Consider the following 15,886-nt stretch of genomic DNA (forward strand, 5'->3'; position numbering starts at 1 on the left):
TGGGTTTTATGTTTTAATCATTTACATCTCAGTCTGATTGTGTTTTAAAAGCTATACAATGAACTGTATCACCCATAGTTTCAGAAGATACACAAACAGGTAGTGGGCTTGGAAATGACATACATTGACCATAGGGTGGCATTGGAGCACCACTGTCAAGTGATGATGTGTTGATGTTTTGCTACTGATGATGTTACTGTTACTAGAGAGGGTGGTAACCAGTGGTGGTAAAAGTACTCTATTTTTTTTAACTTAAATTAATGTATCAATGCTGCAATCTAGAAATACTCTGTTACAAGTAAAAGTCCAGAATTCAACATTTACTTGAGCAAAAGTACAAAAGTATTGACATCAAAATACCAAAAGTCAAAGTACCTATTATGCAGAATGTCCCATTTCACAGGTTTCAAATGTATAAAAATCCTTTGAAAATAGCAATACAAGCAAAGCGACGCTTTGTGAGCTTGTAGATCTGCTATTTTCAAATAGCCAAATTAAGTATACCTGTATATAGGGCTGAAGTGGTTAATATATGTTTTGTAATAATAATAAAAATCTACAACTAGTAACTAAAGTTTTCAAATGATTGTAGTGGAGTAAAAGTATAATATTTGAGATGTAGTGCAGGAGTAGAAGTAAAAGTACTGAAAATTTGAAATACTTCAAGTCAAAATACCTCAAAATTGTACTTACAAGTAGGCTACAGTACTTGAGTAAATGTACTCAGTTACTATCCACCACTGCAAGTGTGGGGCAAACACCTGTGCTCGCACTTCCGTTCACCACGCCCTCCACACCTCACATCAAAATGTGTCTGTCCCATAAACTGCGATCACGCAGCAGGCAGCAGCCATCAGAAAAGCAACTTATAAAGATACATAAAGGAAACCTTTGTTTTTCTCCCCCATGTTAGAGCACTTTATTCTGCAATGTTTAAAGGACGATGGAAGTATCAGAAGACATGTCGATCCGGGAGCAGATTTTCTATAAATGGGTCAGGGAGACTATTGTGAGTATATCATATGATCTTATGTCCTTTAATGATGCAACTATTAAAACCAACTATTAATCAGTAGAGCAGGGGTCTTCAACGTTTTTCAGGCCAAGGACCTTTTAGCTGAGAGAGACATGAAGCAAGGACCCTCATACACTAGCCTACATTTTGAATAAAATTGTGTTGCAGATTACTTTTTTTCCATAGATTTCATAGATAGCTTAATAGACTTGTTTGTCAGTAGCCTACTGTCAAAGTGTAGCGTTGTGTTGGATTCATGTTAATGTGTATTTTCAGGCAATTGAACCACTTAAACCCTCAATACTTGGAAATCTTGTACTTGGGCTGCTCTTTTTCCCCCCAACCCCAAACCCTCTTTGCTGAAATTAGCTAATCTACAAGCTCTTGTAGATCAGCTGTTGAAGACCCCTGCAGTAGAGCCTATACTGTAATTACTATTTTTCTAATGATAATTGAATAGGCTACAAACAAAAAAGGTGTTCTCCACCAGCTGCTCAATTTGACTTGATACTCAGCAGCAGTATTGGCTTGGTACCATTGTATAGCAGAATGTATCAAGTGGAATCTAGTCGGCAGGCTAGTATAGGCCTATGTCTAGGTACCAAAATTTTATGGAGATATAATTTGTGTTGGAAAATTAGGCTATCACTCAAACCATAGGCAACTACAAATAGGTATAAATGTCCATGAAGTGATAATAATATCTGGATTGCTTATTTATATCTGACATTTGGCTATTACAAATAAATACCTAACTCCTAACCCAGCCTGTGACCCTTCACAGATCTGTATCCTACTGTTCATCTGTCTGTATATTGTATCCCACCTGGTGATTGGCTTCTACAAAAAGAACTCTGAGTTCATTACAGGTTTGTATCTTGTTAAATTGGGAATTTTAACTGTCTTTTTGCCACTTGCTCAGCACTGTATAATTATAAATATTATGTAATGTATGTCCTCCATCAGCCAACCATGTGATTCTAACTAGTATTTTTGTGTTAATAAACAAACCTGTATGTGAACAAATATGAATTTACTTCATTTTATGTAGAATTTTGCCTCAAGCAAACTTGCAGTTGAGTTTATTACAGTTTCTCCAGCTGTTTTAGCCTTCGGCTGTTTGAATCAGTAGCCTAGGAGATGGTAGTTTCGGCTTCTGTCTGGTTTCTGGTCTGGCCTGTTTGACTCATTCACTGCCACAATTATTGCTGGCCGCGTTTGCCCACTGCCAGAGATTTTTCATTTAAAAAAAAAAGTACTCAGGAGCCGAGATACAGAATTTTTAAGTTTTAAGTTAACAAGGAAGTGGATGGGAGTGTAGATCTTTAAACAATCATATCTCCTTGGTCTTTGGGTCAAATTTGAAAAAAAAAAAAAAAAAAAAAAAAATTATTTTTTTTCAAAAAAAAAAAATTACGTTTTTTACGTCAGTGGCAGGATTGGTAAACGGGACAAATTACGTTTTTTACGTCAGTGGCAGTGAATGAGTTCAAAATGATCATTAAAAAGTTCTTTTGGCATTGCAGATAACATTGAAGATGCCACAGTCAACAAAATTACGTGAGTAAATTAAGATACTATTACAAAATCATCTGATCACAATTATTTGAGACAATTGCAATTATGTTGCATAATCATTTGAATAGTTTCCATTCATGTGTATGAGTTAATCTGGTAAAACTATTCAAACATTTAAAAAAAAATCAGAACATTTTTGAAGGTATAAAATCATCATTGGCTATATATGGTTAATTATAAATTATTAATGGTCTGTTATGGCCAATTTACATTATTTGTATAATTTATTTATGTTCCAATGTTCAATGCCAAAAACACAATTAAATCATTAATCACAATCAATTGTATGTTAATAAATCATGAACTAAAATCTCATGGTCATGACTAACCCTAATTATCCTCTAATTTCTCCTTATCACCAGCTTGTGGCTCTGTACGTTTTCTCTGTCTGTTTCTGTGGGTGCCGTTCTACTGCTGCCCATGTCCATCCTGTCCAATGAGCTCTTGCTTGTATCCACACAAAGCTCCTACATGCAGTGGCTCAGCGGGTCCCTTTTATATGGTAATCAAATAAAGCATTCCCCCCCCCCCAGGCTGCATGATTATAATAAACCCTACAAGTTATAACAATCAAAAATTAAAAAGATATATCAGATTTTAAGGCATGCGTTTTCCATTCTCCCATTGCAGGATTCTGGAATTTAGTATTTCTCTTCTCCAATCTCTGTCTTGTCTTCATCCTACCCTTCGCTTACTTCTTCACAGAGTCGGAAGGTTTGCCTGGCTCCAGGAAGGTAGCAATTTTGGTTTATGTGATAATAATTTTCCAAATGCTCATGATAAATGTCATGAATAACCCATAGTGTTTTTTAAAGGGTGTGATGGCGCGTGTATGTGAGACAGGAGTTGTCCTTCTTCTCTTAGCTCTTCTGATGTTGGGTTTGATGTGGGTGGCATCAGCCTTTCTCCATGACAACATCGCCAGAGGTAGTCTCTGTGGTAAGCCCCCCCCCCCATTTTAAGCAATAGTTAATCTGTAGTTATCTTAACTACAATAAGACTTGGAACACATACTGTAGTGATAGTGCTGGATTATATTAAAACTGCATACATTTTGTTAGGTCACAATGAAAAGATGTATTACATGAAACAATCTGCCTTAATGCATTATCAACTTTTAAATTAGCATACTAATTTATATCTTGCCACTTGTCTTATATACACCACTTCATAGCTCACTGATGACCATTGCATTTAGTTAAATATTGACTCAAGGCAGACTGTCTCTCAATTATAAACATTTGATATTTACCATTTGAGTACATCTATGTGTGCTATCAGAATATAACGCTTATTTTAAGAAATAAATATCACTTATACCCCATTGAATAAAGGGTGTTCTTTGACCACCAAAATGGGTACAGTTCAACCTTGAGTCCAAGTACGTTTGAGCCTGATGTAATGAAATCCCCTCCAGGCGTTCATGAGGAATGGATGGGAAAGACATGATGTCACTGTCACAGTCACAGTAACAAAAAAAAGGCATGGGTTTCCGAGGCTACAGTCACAGTGACACTGACCTGCTTTGACCTTAGGAAAGATTAGGTGTTACCATTTCTATAGCTGTTGGCAACACAAAGAGACATTTTCCCAACAATCTCGTTTGATTAATCATAAACAAACACAAATATTCAAAAATCAGGACTGTCCCAATTTAATCAGGCCGTCTGGTCAGTAATGGTCCTAAAAAAATAAACTCTACTGCATTTAACCATAATAGACTGTCTTGTTTTGTGATTTTATTTAATTACAGAAGTTTTGGTATATATATATATATATATATATACGTAACGTATGTAGTATTTCCTGTGTACGCTTGTGTGGAGAGAATTGTCTGACCAGCACTCATTGAGAGGTCCTGCCATATACAGTATCTCGTGATTTACTGGAGATATTACATTTACTTTTATGTTTTCAGGACAGGCTTATGACAATCAAAAGCTGTTGAACTTGACAGTGATATAACAATTCATTATCCAGTTTGCACTAATGGGAAAAAAATTCTATTAAAGTCACAGAATGCATCTTAACTGTTTCCAGGGCTATGGAAATATTACCTGCCACACTTCTACTCTGGTGTGTCTCTGGCTGGGGTACTATTGCTGTTGTGTAAGTGCAATGAACTATTCACCATTAATTGTGAACTATAATAACTGAAAATGTAATGGCGGAGACATGCTTACATTTCATTATCTTTTGCAGTATGTACACCTTTGGGATTGTCACGAATGTTTAGCATCACAAGGAGGCTACTGGTCAAGCCACACATGAGAGTTAGTTACTTAGCTTTACTTTTTAACTTTACTGTTTTGTGTGTGTGTGTGTGTGTGTGTGTGTGTGTGTGTGTGTGTGTGTGTGTGTGTGTGTGTGTGTGTGTGTGTGTGTGTGTGTGTGTGTGTGTGTGTGTGTGTGTGTGTGTGTGTGTGTGTGTGCGTGCGTGTGCGTGCGCACCCCTATGGCGCGCGTGTGTTTTCTAATGACCCAGTGACATATGGCATTTTTCAGTTACTGGAGGATACTGAAGAGACAATGGGCTGCATAGTGTTGGAGGAAGCCTCTCTGGTCAGGAAACTAACAAGTGAGTAACTGTGTTCCTCACTTAATATAAGAGTTACAGTATTACATCATGGCATTGCAGTGTTTTACTGCACACCACTTGACCTAGCTGCTACAAACCATACTAAGGTAAATAAAGATGAACTTAGTTTAGTGGCTTGCTTGACACTTTTTTATCTTTTTTTTGCCCCACTCAGGTGAGACCTTTTGTTGGAACATAAATGCAGAGCTTCTGAGATATGAGTACCTCTCCACACAGATTTATCGCACCATTTTGGGTAAGGCCAGTTACCGCTCTTAAAGCCATATTTTGATCAAGGGTATGACAAGGATTTTATACAATTATTAAAGATTAACATCTTTGCTTCTCTTGGCAGAAATGCAGAGGACAGCACCCATATGGCACCCATATAACCTTGTTTACCCCTTGGCAATGCTGCTGCTGCTTGCACTAACTGTAGGGGAAAACTTAACTACTTGCTCAGACATGATTTCAGTGTTCTTTTTAATTACCGTAAACCAGTTTATCATGAAATGACTGACAGTGTTTTTCTTTTCCCAGGTAATGTGTGTTCTCATAGTGTGTTTCCATTTGCTTGAACTGCTGTTTGATGAAACGGCTATGCCCCGTTGGGTGGAAGTGAGTAAATAAATGTTTGACTGAAGAAGAAACTACTGATTCAATACAGTTTTATGCTATATCTCAGAATATATATGGCAATATTACTTATTTGGTATATATTTGACAAAACTGCAACTGTACAGCAAATTCCATGACAATCCAACAGTTGTATATGTTGGGTTACATCTACCTTCTCCTGTCAAAGGACCCTCTCTTGGGAACTGCCTCATTTTCCATGTTTGGCTTACTCGGGGCTGTGATTCAAGTCATTCTCATCCTGTATCCTTTCAATATTAGTTGGTTTCACAAAATTACAGAAGCATACCTTTTCTATCTTGCACTTCTTTTGATGTACTAATTTGAGTTTAGGTAAGCTACTCATCCTTGATGAACATACTGTACAGCAGTGGACAAGCTTCAGTTCCCTTAACTGTAAAGTTTTCTAGATATCTGATGACTTCATCTGTGGTGGGGTTCTACAGCTCCCCATTGTTCACTGGTCTACAACCCCGGATGCAGGACACTACTCTAATACAGGTTATTCACACACACTGTACCTTCCATTTTCCCTGTCTTTGTCTTTCCCTCAAAAACACTTGACCTGTAGAATTGTGTCTTTTTCTGTAGATTATTGGGAACTGTGTATGTCTGATAGTGCTCAGTTCAGCCCTGCCTGCATTCTCCAGGACTTTGGGTAAGGCTTACAGTGAGAGACTGGGAGAATCAATCAATTACCATTTGTCTTAGGAGAGTGTACTAACTTGTGCGGTGTTTGATATTTTAGGCATCACCAGGTTTGATCTGCTTGGAGATTTTGGTCGGTACAACTGGTTGGCTAATTTCCACGTCGTCGTCCTCTACAACCTTATGTTTGTCGGGCTCACCTCTGCCAGTCTTATTGAAACTTTAACATGGACCTTGCAAAGAGATCTGGCTTGGGCATTTGGTATGTACTGTATGTGTTCTCATCACATACCCACTTACCCTCACAATTACATAGCTATTGATTCCGCACTTAATCAAATTGTTCTCTCTTTCGCCAGGCCTGCATAAACCATCATTGACTGTATCACATTCCACCATCCCTCTCAGGATCTTGTTAGCCAATGGGTTTTCCAAGATTAAATAATAATCATTAAAGCACTTCTGAAATTGGAGGTCATAAGAACCTCAGAGGCTAAGCAACCATCGGCACTGACAAGACTTACACCTGGTGGTCTGTACATGGAGCGTGGCTATCCTCACATTTCAAGATACTGCAGCTTAAATTCCCTTCAGTGTGCAGTGTGCTCTACGTTGACATTTACATTTTGTGCTGACCGACATGGATGTGGTTTTCAATTTAAACGATCTCGACATGTCCCAACCACCTTTTCAAAAGTATGATTCTGTCCCTACCAATTTTCATTATTCAATCAATCATTATTGTTTTATATTTGATGCTGAGTTGGCTTGGATGGTGTATTTGTTTGTGTCTCTGGAATCTACCACCTTGGCTGAGGAGCCAAGGAGCTGTTCATTTTTACTTACTTAGTATGCTTCTGGTCCCAATAACAACCTTTGATTTGGATAATAAGTGGATCTACGGTAGCATTAGTCATTTAAAAGGTTCCCTATACTGCTGTGGACGACGGAGATGAAATTATGCAGAAATTATTCACTGTTGGCTAAATATGTTGCAGTAGATGGAAAAAAAATCTATCGTCCTCATTAGAATATAGACCGATGTCAGTCTCAGATGAGGAGAGGGCATAGTACAACACATTGGAAATGATTGCAGATACATTACTCTATATAAAATCAATTAGTGTTTCGGGATAGGAAAAGGTAAAGCTGTTATTTGACACCATACCTACAACCATTCTGTTAGCTGGAAACCCAGCATAGTACTTTACTTTCACAGGAGTCTTCAAAATGTATTAATTTAGATCAGCTATAAGAGATATTATGTCACTCACACACACCCTATACAAGTTCTGAAATGGTAACCACTCCCTTGTTGACCGAAAAACTGTTCCCTGTAAAATAATAGAGAATGAGGAGACACATGCTCCTTTTGCTCTTTTTTTGTTGCTCTTTTTGCACTCTTTTCTTTAAATCTTTTTACGTTTTCTATCATTATTCTATGTTGTTATTACCTATGCTGCTGCATTGTCTGAAGGAAGCCAAACAAAATAGGGTTTACTCTTATGTACCTGTACACAAGATGTAACAATAAAGTACAACCTTGAACCTTGCACCTTGACACCATTAAAAATGTTTAATAATTCAAGGATTGGTACTAGCTGTCATCATCATTTTAGGACTCTCGCTTGTGAATTTCACAAGTTCTAAATGACAATATCCTTTATGGAAATATAATATATATGTGTGTGTGTGTGTGTGTGTGTGTGTGTGTGTGTGTGTGTGTGTGTGTGTGTGTGTGTGTGTGTGTGTGTGTGTGTGTGTGTGTGTGTGTGTGTGTGTGTGTGTGTGTGTGTGTGTGTGTGTGTGTGTGTGTGTGTGCGTGCACGCGTGTGCGTGCACGCGTGTGTGTGCACGCGTGTGTGTGTGTGTGTATCTTTCTATCTATCTATACACACACATACATACAATCTTTATATATATATATTATATATCTTTTTATATATATATATATATATATATATATATATATATATATATATATATATATATACATAAAGATGAATTAAATAATATATATGTAATAGTAAGGATATACGTAGGTATACAGTATTATGTTATAATAATAACCCACCACAGGTTATGTGCACAGCATTTCATTTGATGTTGTCCAACAAGAGTTCAGAATCTCAACAAAAACCTGGTGTCTAAAAACCGAATTGACAGAAAAGAGACAGAGGAGAAAAGAGCTGGGTCAGTGTAGACAGGGCATTAAGGCCACTGCAGCCTCATGGCAATGAGGGCATATGCTTATTTGAAGAGCATAAGGCCAAACTGGGGGGGTACGGCCGCCATGGCCTCCGTGCCCTGGTAGGTTATGATTCAAATTGCCAGTATTTGTGAGCCTACCTGTACAATGACTGCTACTCAAAGAGGGCAGTCATTTAGTAAGGGAACGGCAGAAATCTGTTAAATAGTAAAAGTCTCAATTTAGAGCAGTGGTTTTGCCAACTTCTTGAGTACAAGGCCCACCACCAAAGGGCAAGTCAAAATCTCAAGGCACATCTGTGTTCATAACACCTTAAGGTCTAATTTCATATACAGTACATTCCTGCAGTTAAACTTATGCAGCTTATGTCTTACCTCATGTACATACTGTACCAGCTGGAATTGTGCTGTGTATGTAGATATTTTTGCCTATACTCAACATCTTTCTCTTTGCTTTTCCCCTCCCCCCTCTTCTTTTCTTTTCTCTTCCTGAAAACAACAAAAACAAAGGAGCTTGCACAAAAACAAATTTCACCCACTTCTTTACACCTGTAAACCTGTGACTGTAGGTTAAGACTTTGACTTTGACAGGGGCCATTTTTCAAATTGCAGCCTCCAGAAGGTGTTTCTTAGGGCAGTTTTGAAAGTGAGTAGGGTTTTACACTCCTTTTGGTATGGCATTCCACATTTTTGTTGAAAAATGGCAGCACTATTTGAGTCAATTCAATTATTGTTACATCAAACTTCCTCAACAAGGTGAAGAAAAGAAAAGAAAAGAAAAGAAAAGAAAAGAAAAGAAAAGAAAAGAAAAGAAAAGAAAAGAAAAGAAAAGAAAAGAAAAGAAAAGAAAAGAAAAGAAAAGAAAAGAAAAGAAAAGAAAAGAAAAGAAAAGAAAAGAAAATAATTAGTTCCCTGCTACCTGAAGACAGGTTCGGCATGTGAGGAAAGTTGTGTCACGGCGACCTCTGCTGGCCAATGAACGTCCCTGCAGGAGAGTGGTGACGTATCGGCTGGGTGTTTTACGACGGTGTGCTTGCACAATGTCAGTTTCCGTCAGTGTGACTTGCGAAGCGAACTGCGGCGAAACAAGCCTTTTATAGTTTATAGTTCCAGTATAAACAGCCGTTTCGAGACCATCGGCGGTTATCGATAAGTGCGCGAAAAAAGCCGTTAGATACCCGAGTATCCAACGAAGTACTTAAGAGTACCTTCTTTATCTTCAGTTCAAACTCAGAAGTTCAAAACTCGAGGCCGAGGCGGTGGATCCTCTGAAAAGTTTGTTGTTGTCACGTGACGGCGAGGCGAATGTGGCGATAAAAGTTTTTATTTATTTTTTATTTTTTATTTTTGAAATAAAAAAAACAACAACTGGTACATTAAAAAGTTTCGGACGTACATAAAAAAAATCTTTTTTTTTTTGCAACGAAAAATGCCTCAACCAAAATACAGAAAAATCGCTGTGATAGGCTACAGGTCTGTAGGTGAGTGGTGGTGATGCACTTTAAGCTAATGTTAGCTAGCCGTGTGCTAACAGGAGGCTAACGTTCCAAGGCTTTGTTTTCCACGTTAATGTACAGCAGCGTGGCTTTTGTTTACATTGGTTTGTTTTGATTAAATACCCACAAATGTGTACGTGTCTGGTCGTAGCGGGGGGAGGGTCACTGTACCGCATGTCTTTGACCCCCCTAAAGGTACATTTTCAAAGACATGCGGGGTTGTCGTGTCAGCCACATTGGCTATGTGTCAGTGGTGGAAAAAGTACTCGCGTTGTTTACTTAAGTAAAAGTGTCAATACTGCAGTATAGAAAATGCTCTGTTACAAGTGAAAGTCCGGAATACAACATTTACTTGAGTAAAAGTACAAAAGTATTGACATCAAAATGTACTTAAAGTACAATAAGTAGAAAGTACTCATTATGCAGAATGTCCCATTTCACAAGAAGCCTTTGAAAATAGCAGAGCTTGTAGATCGTCTATTTTCAAATTGCCAAAGTATATAGAAGTGGTTTTGTAATAATAATACAAATCTACAAAGTAACTAAAGTTTTCAAAAAAATGTAGTAAAAGTACAATATTTGCCTCTGAGATGTAATGGAGTAGATAAATTGGAAGTACTCCAGTAAAGTTTAAGTATCTCAAAATTGTACAGTACTTAAGTAAATGTACTTAGTTACTTTACACCATGTGTGTGTATGTGGTGAGCAGAATCCTCCCTCAGAACTGATACCATATGCTGTTTGCTTATGCCCTCTTTACGTTTGACCATAGTCTCCCTGTACGGACCTCCACGTTTATAGATAAAATGTCCACGTAGTTATGAAACAAATTGTAATATCTTGTCAAACAGTCACATGCCGCACCCCAATTAACCACCTGGAGTCCCTCGGGGCTCAATACTTTCTTATATTTTCAGTTTTCTGTTATTGTGGGGAAAACTTTCTGCGTTGCGGTGTGAGCTTGTCGATCTGCTATTTTCAGCGAAAGCTTTCCCCACAATACCGACGCTGGGGTATAATTGGTTAAGGCTATGAACCATACGTTTTTACACCCAACATCTTGGCACGATGCGTATCAGTTGAAGCTGTTTGTTTTAGAAGAATTTTCCCACCAGAGTTTGTTTTTCCATTATTATTTTAGATTAGGCTAAGCTGGCCATGTCGTCTAATGTAACTTTTTCCCCGCACAGGAAAGTCATCTCTTACAATACAGTTTGTGGAAGGACAGTTTGTAGACTCCTATGACCCCACCATTGAAAACAGTAAGTTGAAATATTTGTTAAGTTTTGCGCCAGAGAGAAATTTATAAACAAGTATGTGAAATGTAAGGGGGTGGGGGGGGGGTAGCTCTTGCCTAAGCTGTTCTTCCTTTCTCCAGCTTTCAACAAAATGGTCTCAGTCAATGGTCAAGACTTCAATCTGCAGCTTGTTGATACAGCTGGACAAGTGAGTTACAAGTTTATTTTTTACAGTGACAGTCATGTGAATGGTGACATTCTATTAATAATATTATTCCCGCAACGTCAAGGAAAGGTGTGATTTTAGAAAGAAATGTCAAATACATTATGTTTGTCAAGTAAAAGTTGTAGAAGTCTTAACAATTGTTATTTTACTTGGTAAACATCTGACATACAGTATGGAAAACTTTTTCTACAGGATGAGTACTCAATTTTCCCTCAGTCCCATTCAATGGACATCCATGGGTATGTGTTGGTATACGCAGTAACCTCCATGAAAAGGTGAGTGGGTGGGTGGCATAGTATGCATTTGGTCATATGGAGGCCAAATGAAAGGCTTGTAAGAGAACGGCTTAAGATTGATTACACTATCTATTATTAATAGTTATTTTGATGATCTCTCTTCCAGTTTTGAAGTTGTGCAGGTTCTACATGACAAGCTGCTAGATATGGTTGGCAAGATGACGTGAGGTTTTTTTCATAATAGTTTAATCGTTCAAATGTGATTTTGACTTTTCTTTTTTAACCATAGCATATTTTCAATCTGTTTACTTTTTTCTTTTTAGGGTGCCAACCGTTCTTGTTGGGAACAAAAAAGATCTCCATATGGAAAGGTATTCATCATGGTTATTTAAACGCTTGACCGCTTAATAGAAACATGTATTTGATATATTATGTGTTTGTTATTTTAGTAAAATGGATAACATCCGGTAATGTGTACAGTGCCCTGAGTTGTGTTGGCAGGCAGAATATGGCAGGCATGGCTATGAAAACAACTAATGACCTTTGTCACACATCCTCCCCTCTTCCTCCCCTCTGTCTGTTTTCTGTTCTTCTGCATCTAGGTAAATTATCCACAGAAAGAGTACCCTGATATTGTAATATAAGGGTATTTTGGACACGTAAACCCAAAATATTTTGTCTGTACTTGGCCCCCTCCTTTTTTCTCTGTACACCAAATCTCTTTGCCAAAAATAGCCTGTCTACAAGCTCACATGATCTGTGATGCATTGTGATGTGTTGCGACGCATTGTGAGGCGTGAGCTTGTAGATCTGTTATTTTCACCAAACGTTTTTCCCAGAATGTTCCCCTATTATGGCATGGCCAGAATAGGGATGCTAGAGTTCATGTGCTTAAAACTCAAACCAAGTATGCATCTCTTTATCTCAGAGTGATCAAGCCAGAGGAAGGAAAAAAATTGGCAGATTCCTGGGGTGCTGCATTCATGGAGTCTTCAGCCAAGGAGAATGAGGTAATGTATCTATTTCAGACCTACATGTCAACACTATGCATGTAACGCACGCAGACAAAGTCACAACTCTTTTGAAATACAGACTGCAGTGGAACTTTTCAAGCGAATCATTTTGGAGATGGAGAAAGCTGATGGAAATGTACCGTCGGAGGAGAAGAAGTGTGCTGTGATGTAAAACCTTCTCAACAGGACATCAGAAAGCTGATTGGCTGAAGACAGGAGGCACATGATCATCCGCTTCCAAACCCTGACCTCCTCAGCACCAAGGAGCTACATTGGCAATTCTACACTATTGTAATACAATATTGTTTTACATTGGCAGCCAATTGCTCAGACAGCTTTTTAAAGTAGCCCACTAATTGAGAAGTTAATTGACAAAGATTATTCCTAGACCATAGAACATTTTTCAATGAATTTAAAATGTGAAACGTCTAGGACTAGGTATAATCCATATATTGACTTCAACCAAATGTACAGAAATCAGAAGTGAAAAGATTGCCAAATATATTTGTCCCAATTCATTGTAAAAATGTTCATTAAGTTTTTAAGACATGATTGGCCTATGTCGCAATACTTGTTGACCAGTCTTCTACAGTAGACAGCACAAGAAGGGCTGGTAAATGCCTGGAACTTGGCACTTAGGGATTTTTCTTCCCGTCATATTATACCCTGCAATGATCCACAGTTCACATTTCTTAAATGTGGTGTTGGAATATCACTATTATGCATAACTGGTTGATTTCTTAGTACATTCTGGAGTGAGATTTCTGTCACATAAGTGTCACTGTAACACTTATTTTTCATTGTGCACAACTCAACAACTTCAGGTGCTATTCACGTATAAACTGTCAAATGACTGCCAGCAAAGAAATCCATTTGTATTTTACAGCCACATTTAGATTTTTACACTATCCTGCCAAGCAAATTGGTACTATCACCCTTACTTTGTACAATTTACTTGTCCTCAAATTGAGTGTAATAAAGCTGTCATATGATGGACATGGCCTTCTCTGCCACAAATTTAGCATAGTATGGAACAGATCTCCAATATTCAGTTGTGGCCTTTTCTTGCTATAGAAATAGAATCTTAGAAACTGGTTTGATAGTATTGGTTATACTTTGAATTAATTTTTTTCCCCTTGATATATTAGAATATGCGGAGATAAGTACATAACGTGTATAGACAACACTGAATTGCAGTTTTTATATTTTAACACTTGAAGATTGTTGAATAGATCATGAGGGATGCTGAATAAACTTTGTTAGTTTCACCCTCTTTTTGATTAAGCCGAGGTGGCTTGCATCCAAGTTAATTCATTTACAAGTTTACATCATGACAAACACTATTATACCCTTGAGGCCCTTAATGACCTGTTTTATTCAGCCTGTATAGCCTTACAAAAGGAAAGTATAGAAATGCTATGGTTTTAAATTTCCACCATTCTCATGTTCTACCCCTAGTGTTTAGTTTTTATTTTATTTTATTGAGAGCTTAACTGAGTAAGTAGTTGATTGATGTGTGATTGATGGTCGAAGAGAAGCTGGTGATACTGTGTCTTGTGCCTTACAGTTTCCATATTGCTTGATTTATGCTCTTCCGTACAACTCTGTCATGTGCCAAAAATAGCAGATCTATAAGCTTGTCAATCTGCTATTTTTGATGCACGACAGCACCATACGATGAAGGTATAAATCGGGAAACCCCTACCCCTTTTGCTTCCCTTCATGACTCAAGGTGCTCTTAAGGGTTATTTTTTCCTTCTGTTGACTTGATCATGTGGGGATACCTGGTGGTTGTGCAGCTGAACACCAATATTCCCTCCTTGGTCAATGTTAATTCAGAAATTTTGCTGTAAACAGTTTTGTATATAAATAAATCCTTTACTCCTTTTGATTTGTCATATTTTATTGGGATGTTACAGAAATGCAATTTCTGAACCATGACAAATGACTTGTCAGCACAACTATATTATTTAGCCGTAGCAATATTATTCCATAATGCTATGTTATTGGAGGTGACAATCCAGTGGAAACTGGGGGGTTGAAGGCTAAGACTCTCGTAGATATAAAAATGTCAAAATCGATACAATAGACCTACGAGAGTCTTAATCTAATTCTATATGTTCTACTGGATAAGAATAGGTCAAAATGTGGCTTGATTGTGATTACGACAAAATCTTGTTTGGTAACCACTTAGCCATCGTTCACATGATGCTCGTCTATGACAGTCATGTTTCAGGGCTAGTAACCGCTGTATAGCCCAATGGTTCTCAACCTGTAGTTCGGGACCCCCAGGGGGTCCCCAAATGACAGTGAAGTGACAGTTTAAGGATTTTTAAGACCTTTTTAATAAAAAAATAATACTATAAAACCTGGTAAAACATTGGCCAAATTGTCAAATAATGTAAGAGGTAAAAAAAAATTAAAATAGCAAATCTACAAGCTCGTACATAGGCTATTTTCACAATATTTGTCTGTGGAACCGAGTTAATCTAAATGTAATTTTTGCTATTAGTTGTACTTTGAGTGCTTAAGTATATTAGTGCTTTAAGTGGTAGGCTGTTGTTAGTTTGTATTAGTATTTGTGTTTGAAGCAGTAGGCTTAAAGCAGTTGAGCAGTTAAGCAGGCTAGCCCAATCAAGTGCCTTGCTAAGTGTCAGGGAGAAGGCCCATCACATCTCAAGGACTATAAAGGCAGTGTTTTCTTCAGTGCCCTTTCAAACTCTGGAGAGACCTGAGCTACTGAACTCATCTGGTGTAGTCTAAGTATAGGATTTTCTTATCTAACAGGTTGCTATTAGTTGTACTTTGAGTGCTTAAGTATATTAGTGCTTTAAGCAGTAGGCTGTTGTTAGTTTGTATTAGTTGTTTGTTTTAGTATTTGTGTTTGAAGCAGTAGGCTTAAAGCAGTTGAGCAGTTAAGCAGGCTAGTCCAATCAAGTGTCTGGGAGAAGGCCCATCACATCTCAAGGACTATAAAGGCAGCCCTGGCAGTGTTTTCCGACCACTTCGGTCTG

At 37.8% G+C, this 15,886-nt stretch overlaps 3 protein-coding genes across 6 annotated transcripts in view; 2 read left to right on the forward strand and 1 right to left on the reverse strand.

Annotated features, from left to right (window-relative positions):
* LOC308081637 (small ribosomal subunit protein eS26) overlaps positions 1-15,886 on the reverse strand; it is a 127,757-nt gene that overhangs the window by 92,079 nt on the left and 19,792 nt on the right. The window lies entirely within an intron of this gene.
* On the forward strand, positions 816-8,043 carry LOC308083007 (limb region 1 homolog-like protein). 3 transcript variants are annotated; one of them, XM_080425098.1, is made up of 17 exons: positions 816-1,009; positions 1,800-1,884; positions 2,542-2,575; positions 2,956-3,095; positions 3,224-3,327; positions 3,409-3,532; positions 4,634-4,702; positions 4,796-4,866; positions 5,099-5,171; positions 5,347-5,427; positions 5,527-5,606; positions 5,712-5,789; positions 5,977-6,050; positions 6,218-6,308; positions 6,399-6,465; positions 6,556-6,717; positions 6,815-8,043. In XM_080425098.1, the coding sequence occupies exons 1-17, from the start codon at positions 944-946 to the stop codon at positions 6,898-6,900; spliced, it is 1,485 nt and encodes a 494-aa protein (XP_080281224.1). In that variant the 5' UTR covers positions 816-943; the 3' UTR covers positions 6,901-8,043. The 3 variants fall into 3 exon arrangements, with proteins under 3 accessions (XP_080281224.1, XP_080281225.1, XP_080281226.1); XM_080425099.1 differs by having other exon boundaries at positions 3,409-3,520; XM_080425100.1 differs by having other exon boundaries at positions 3,299-3,327.
* Positions 9,692-14,761, forward strand: LOC308081700 (GTP-binding protein Rheb-like). Its single transcript, XM_080423297.1, has 8 exons — positions 9,692-10,144; positions 11,350-11,421; positions 11,538-11,605; positions 11,816-11,898; positions 12,026-12,082; positions 12,183-12,230; positions 12,788-12,869; positions 12,952-14,761. Exons 1-8 carry the CDS (start codon positions 10,093-10,095, stop codon positions 13,042-13,044), a joined length of 555 nt encoding a protein of 184 aa, XP_080279423.1. The 5' UTR covers positions 9,692-10,092; the 3' UTR covers positions 13,045-14,761.

This window comes from Gymnoscopelus braueri (assembly GCF_963280865.1).
Source record: "Gymnoscopelus braueri genome assembly, chromosome: 3".
Classification (NCBI taxonomy): Eukaryota; Metazoa; Chordata; class Actinopteri; order Myctophiformes; family Myctophidae; genus Gymnoscopelus; species Gymnoscopelus braueri.

What these genes read in the sequence shown, in the direction of transcription:
- LOC308083007 (XM_080425098.1), top strand. Translation starts at nt 944, where the DNA reads ATGGAAGTATCAGAAGACATGTCGATCCGGGAGCAGATTTTCTATAAA. An exon ending in GTTTGCCTGGCTCCAGGAAG is followed by an intron (nt 3,328 to 3,408) that starts GTAGCAATTTTG and finishes TGTTTTTTAAAG; the next exon opens with GGTGTGATGGCGCGTGTATG. An exon ending in TGGTCAAGCCACACATGAGA is followed by an intron (nt 4,867 to 5,098) that starts GTTAGTTACTTA and finishes GGCATTTTTCAG; the next exon opens with TTACTGGAGGATACTGAAGA.
- LOC308081700 (XM_080423297.1), top strand. Translation starts at nt 10,093, where the DNA reads ATGCCTCAACCAAAATACAGAAAAATCGCTGTGATAGGCTACAGGTCT. An exon ending in TTGTTGATACAGCTGGACAA is followed by an intron (nt 11,606 to 11,815) that starts GTGAGTTACAAG and finishes CTTTTTCTACAG; the next exon opens with GATGAGTACTCAATTTTCCC. An exon ending in AAAGATCTCCATATGGAAAG is followed by an intron (nt 12,231 to 12,787) that starts GTATTCATCATG and finishes TCTTTATCTCAG; the next exon opens with AGTGATCAAGCCAGAGGAAG.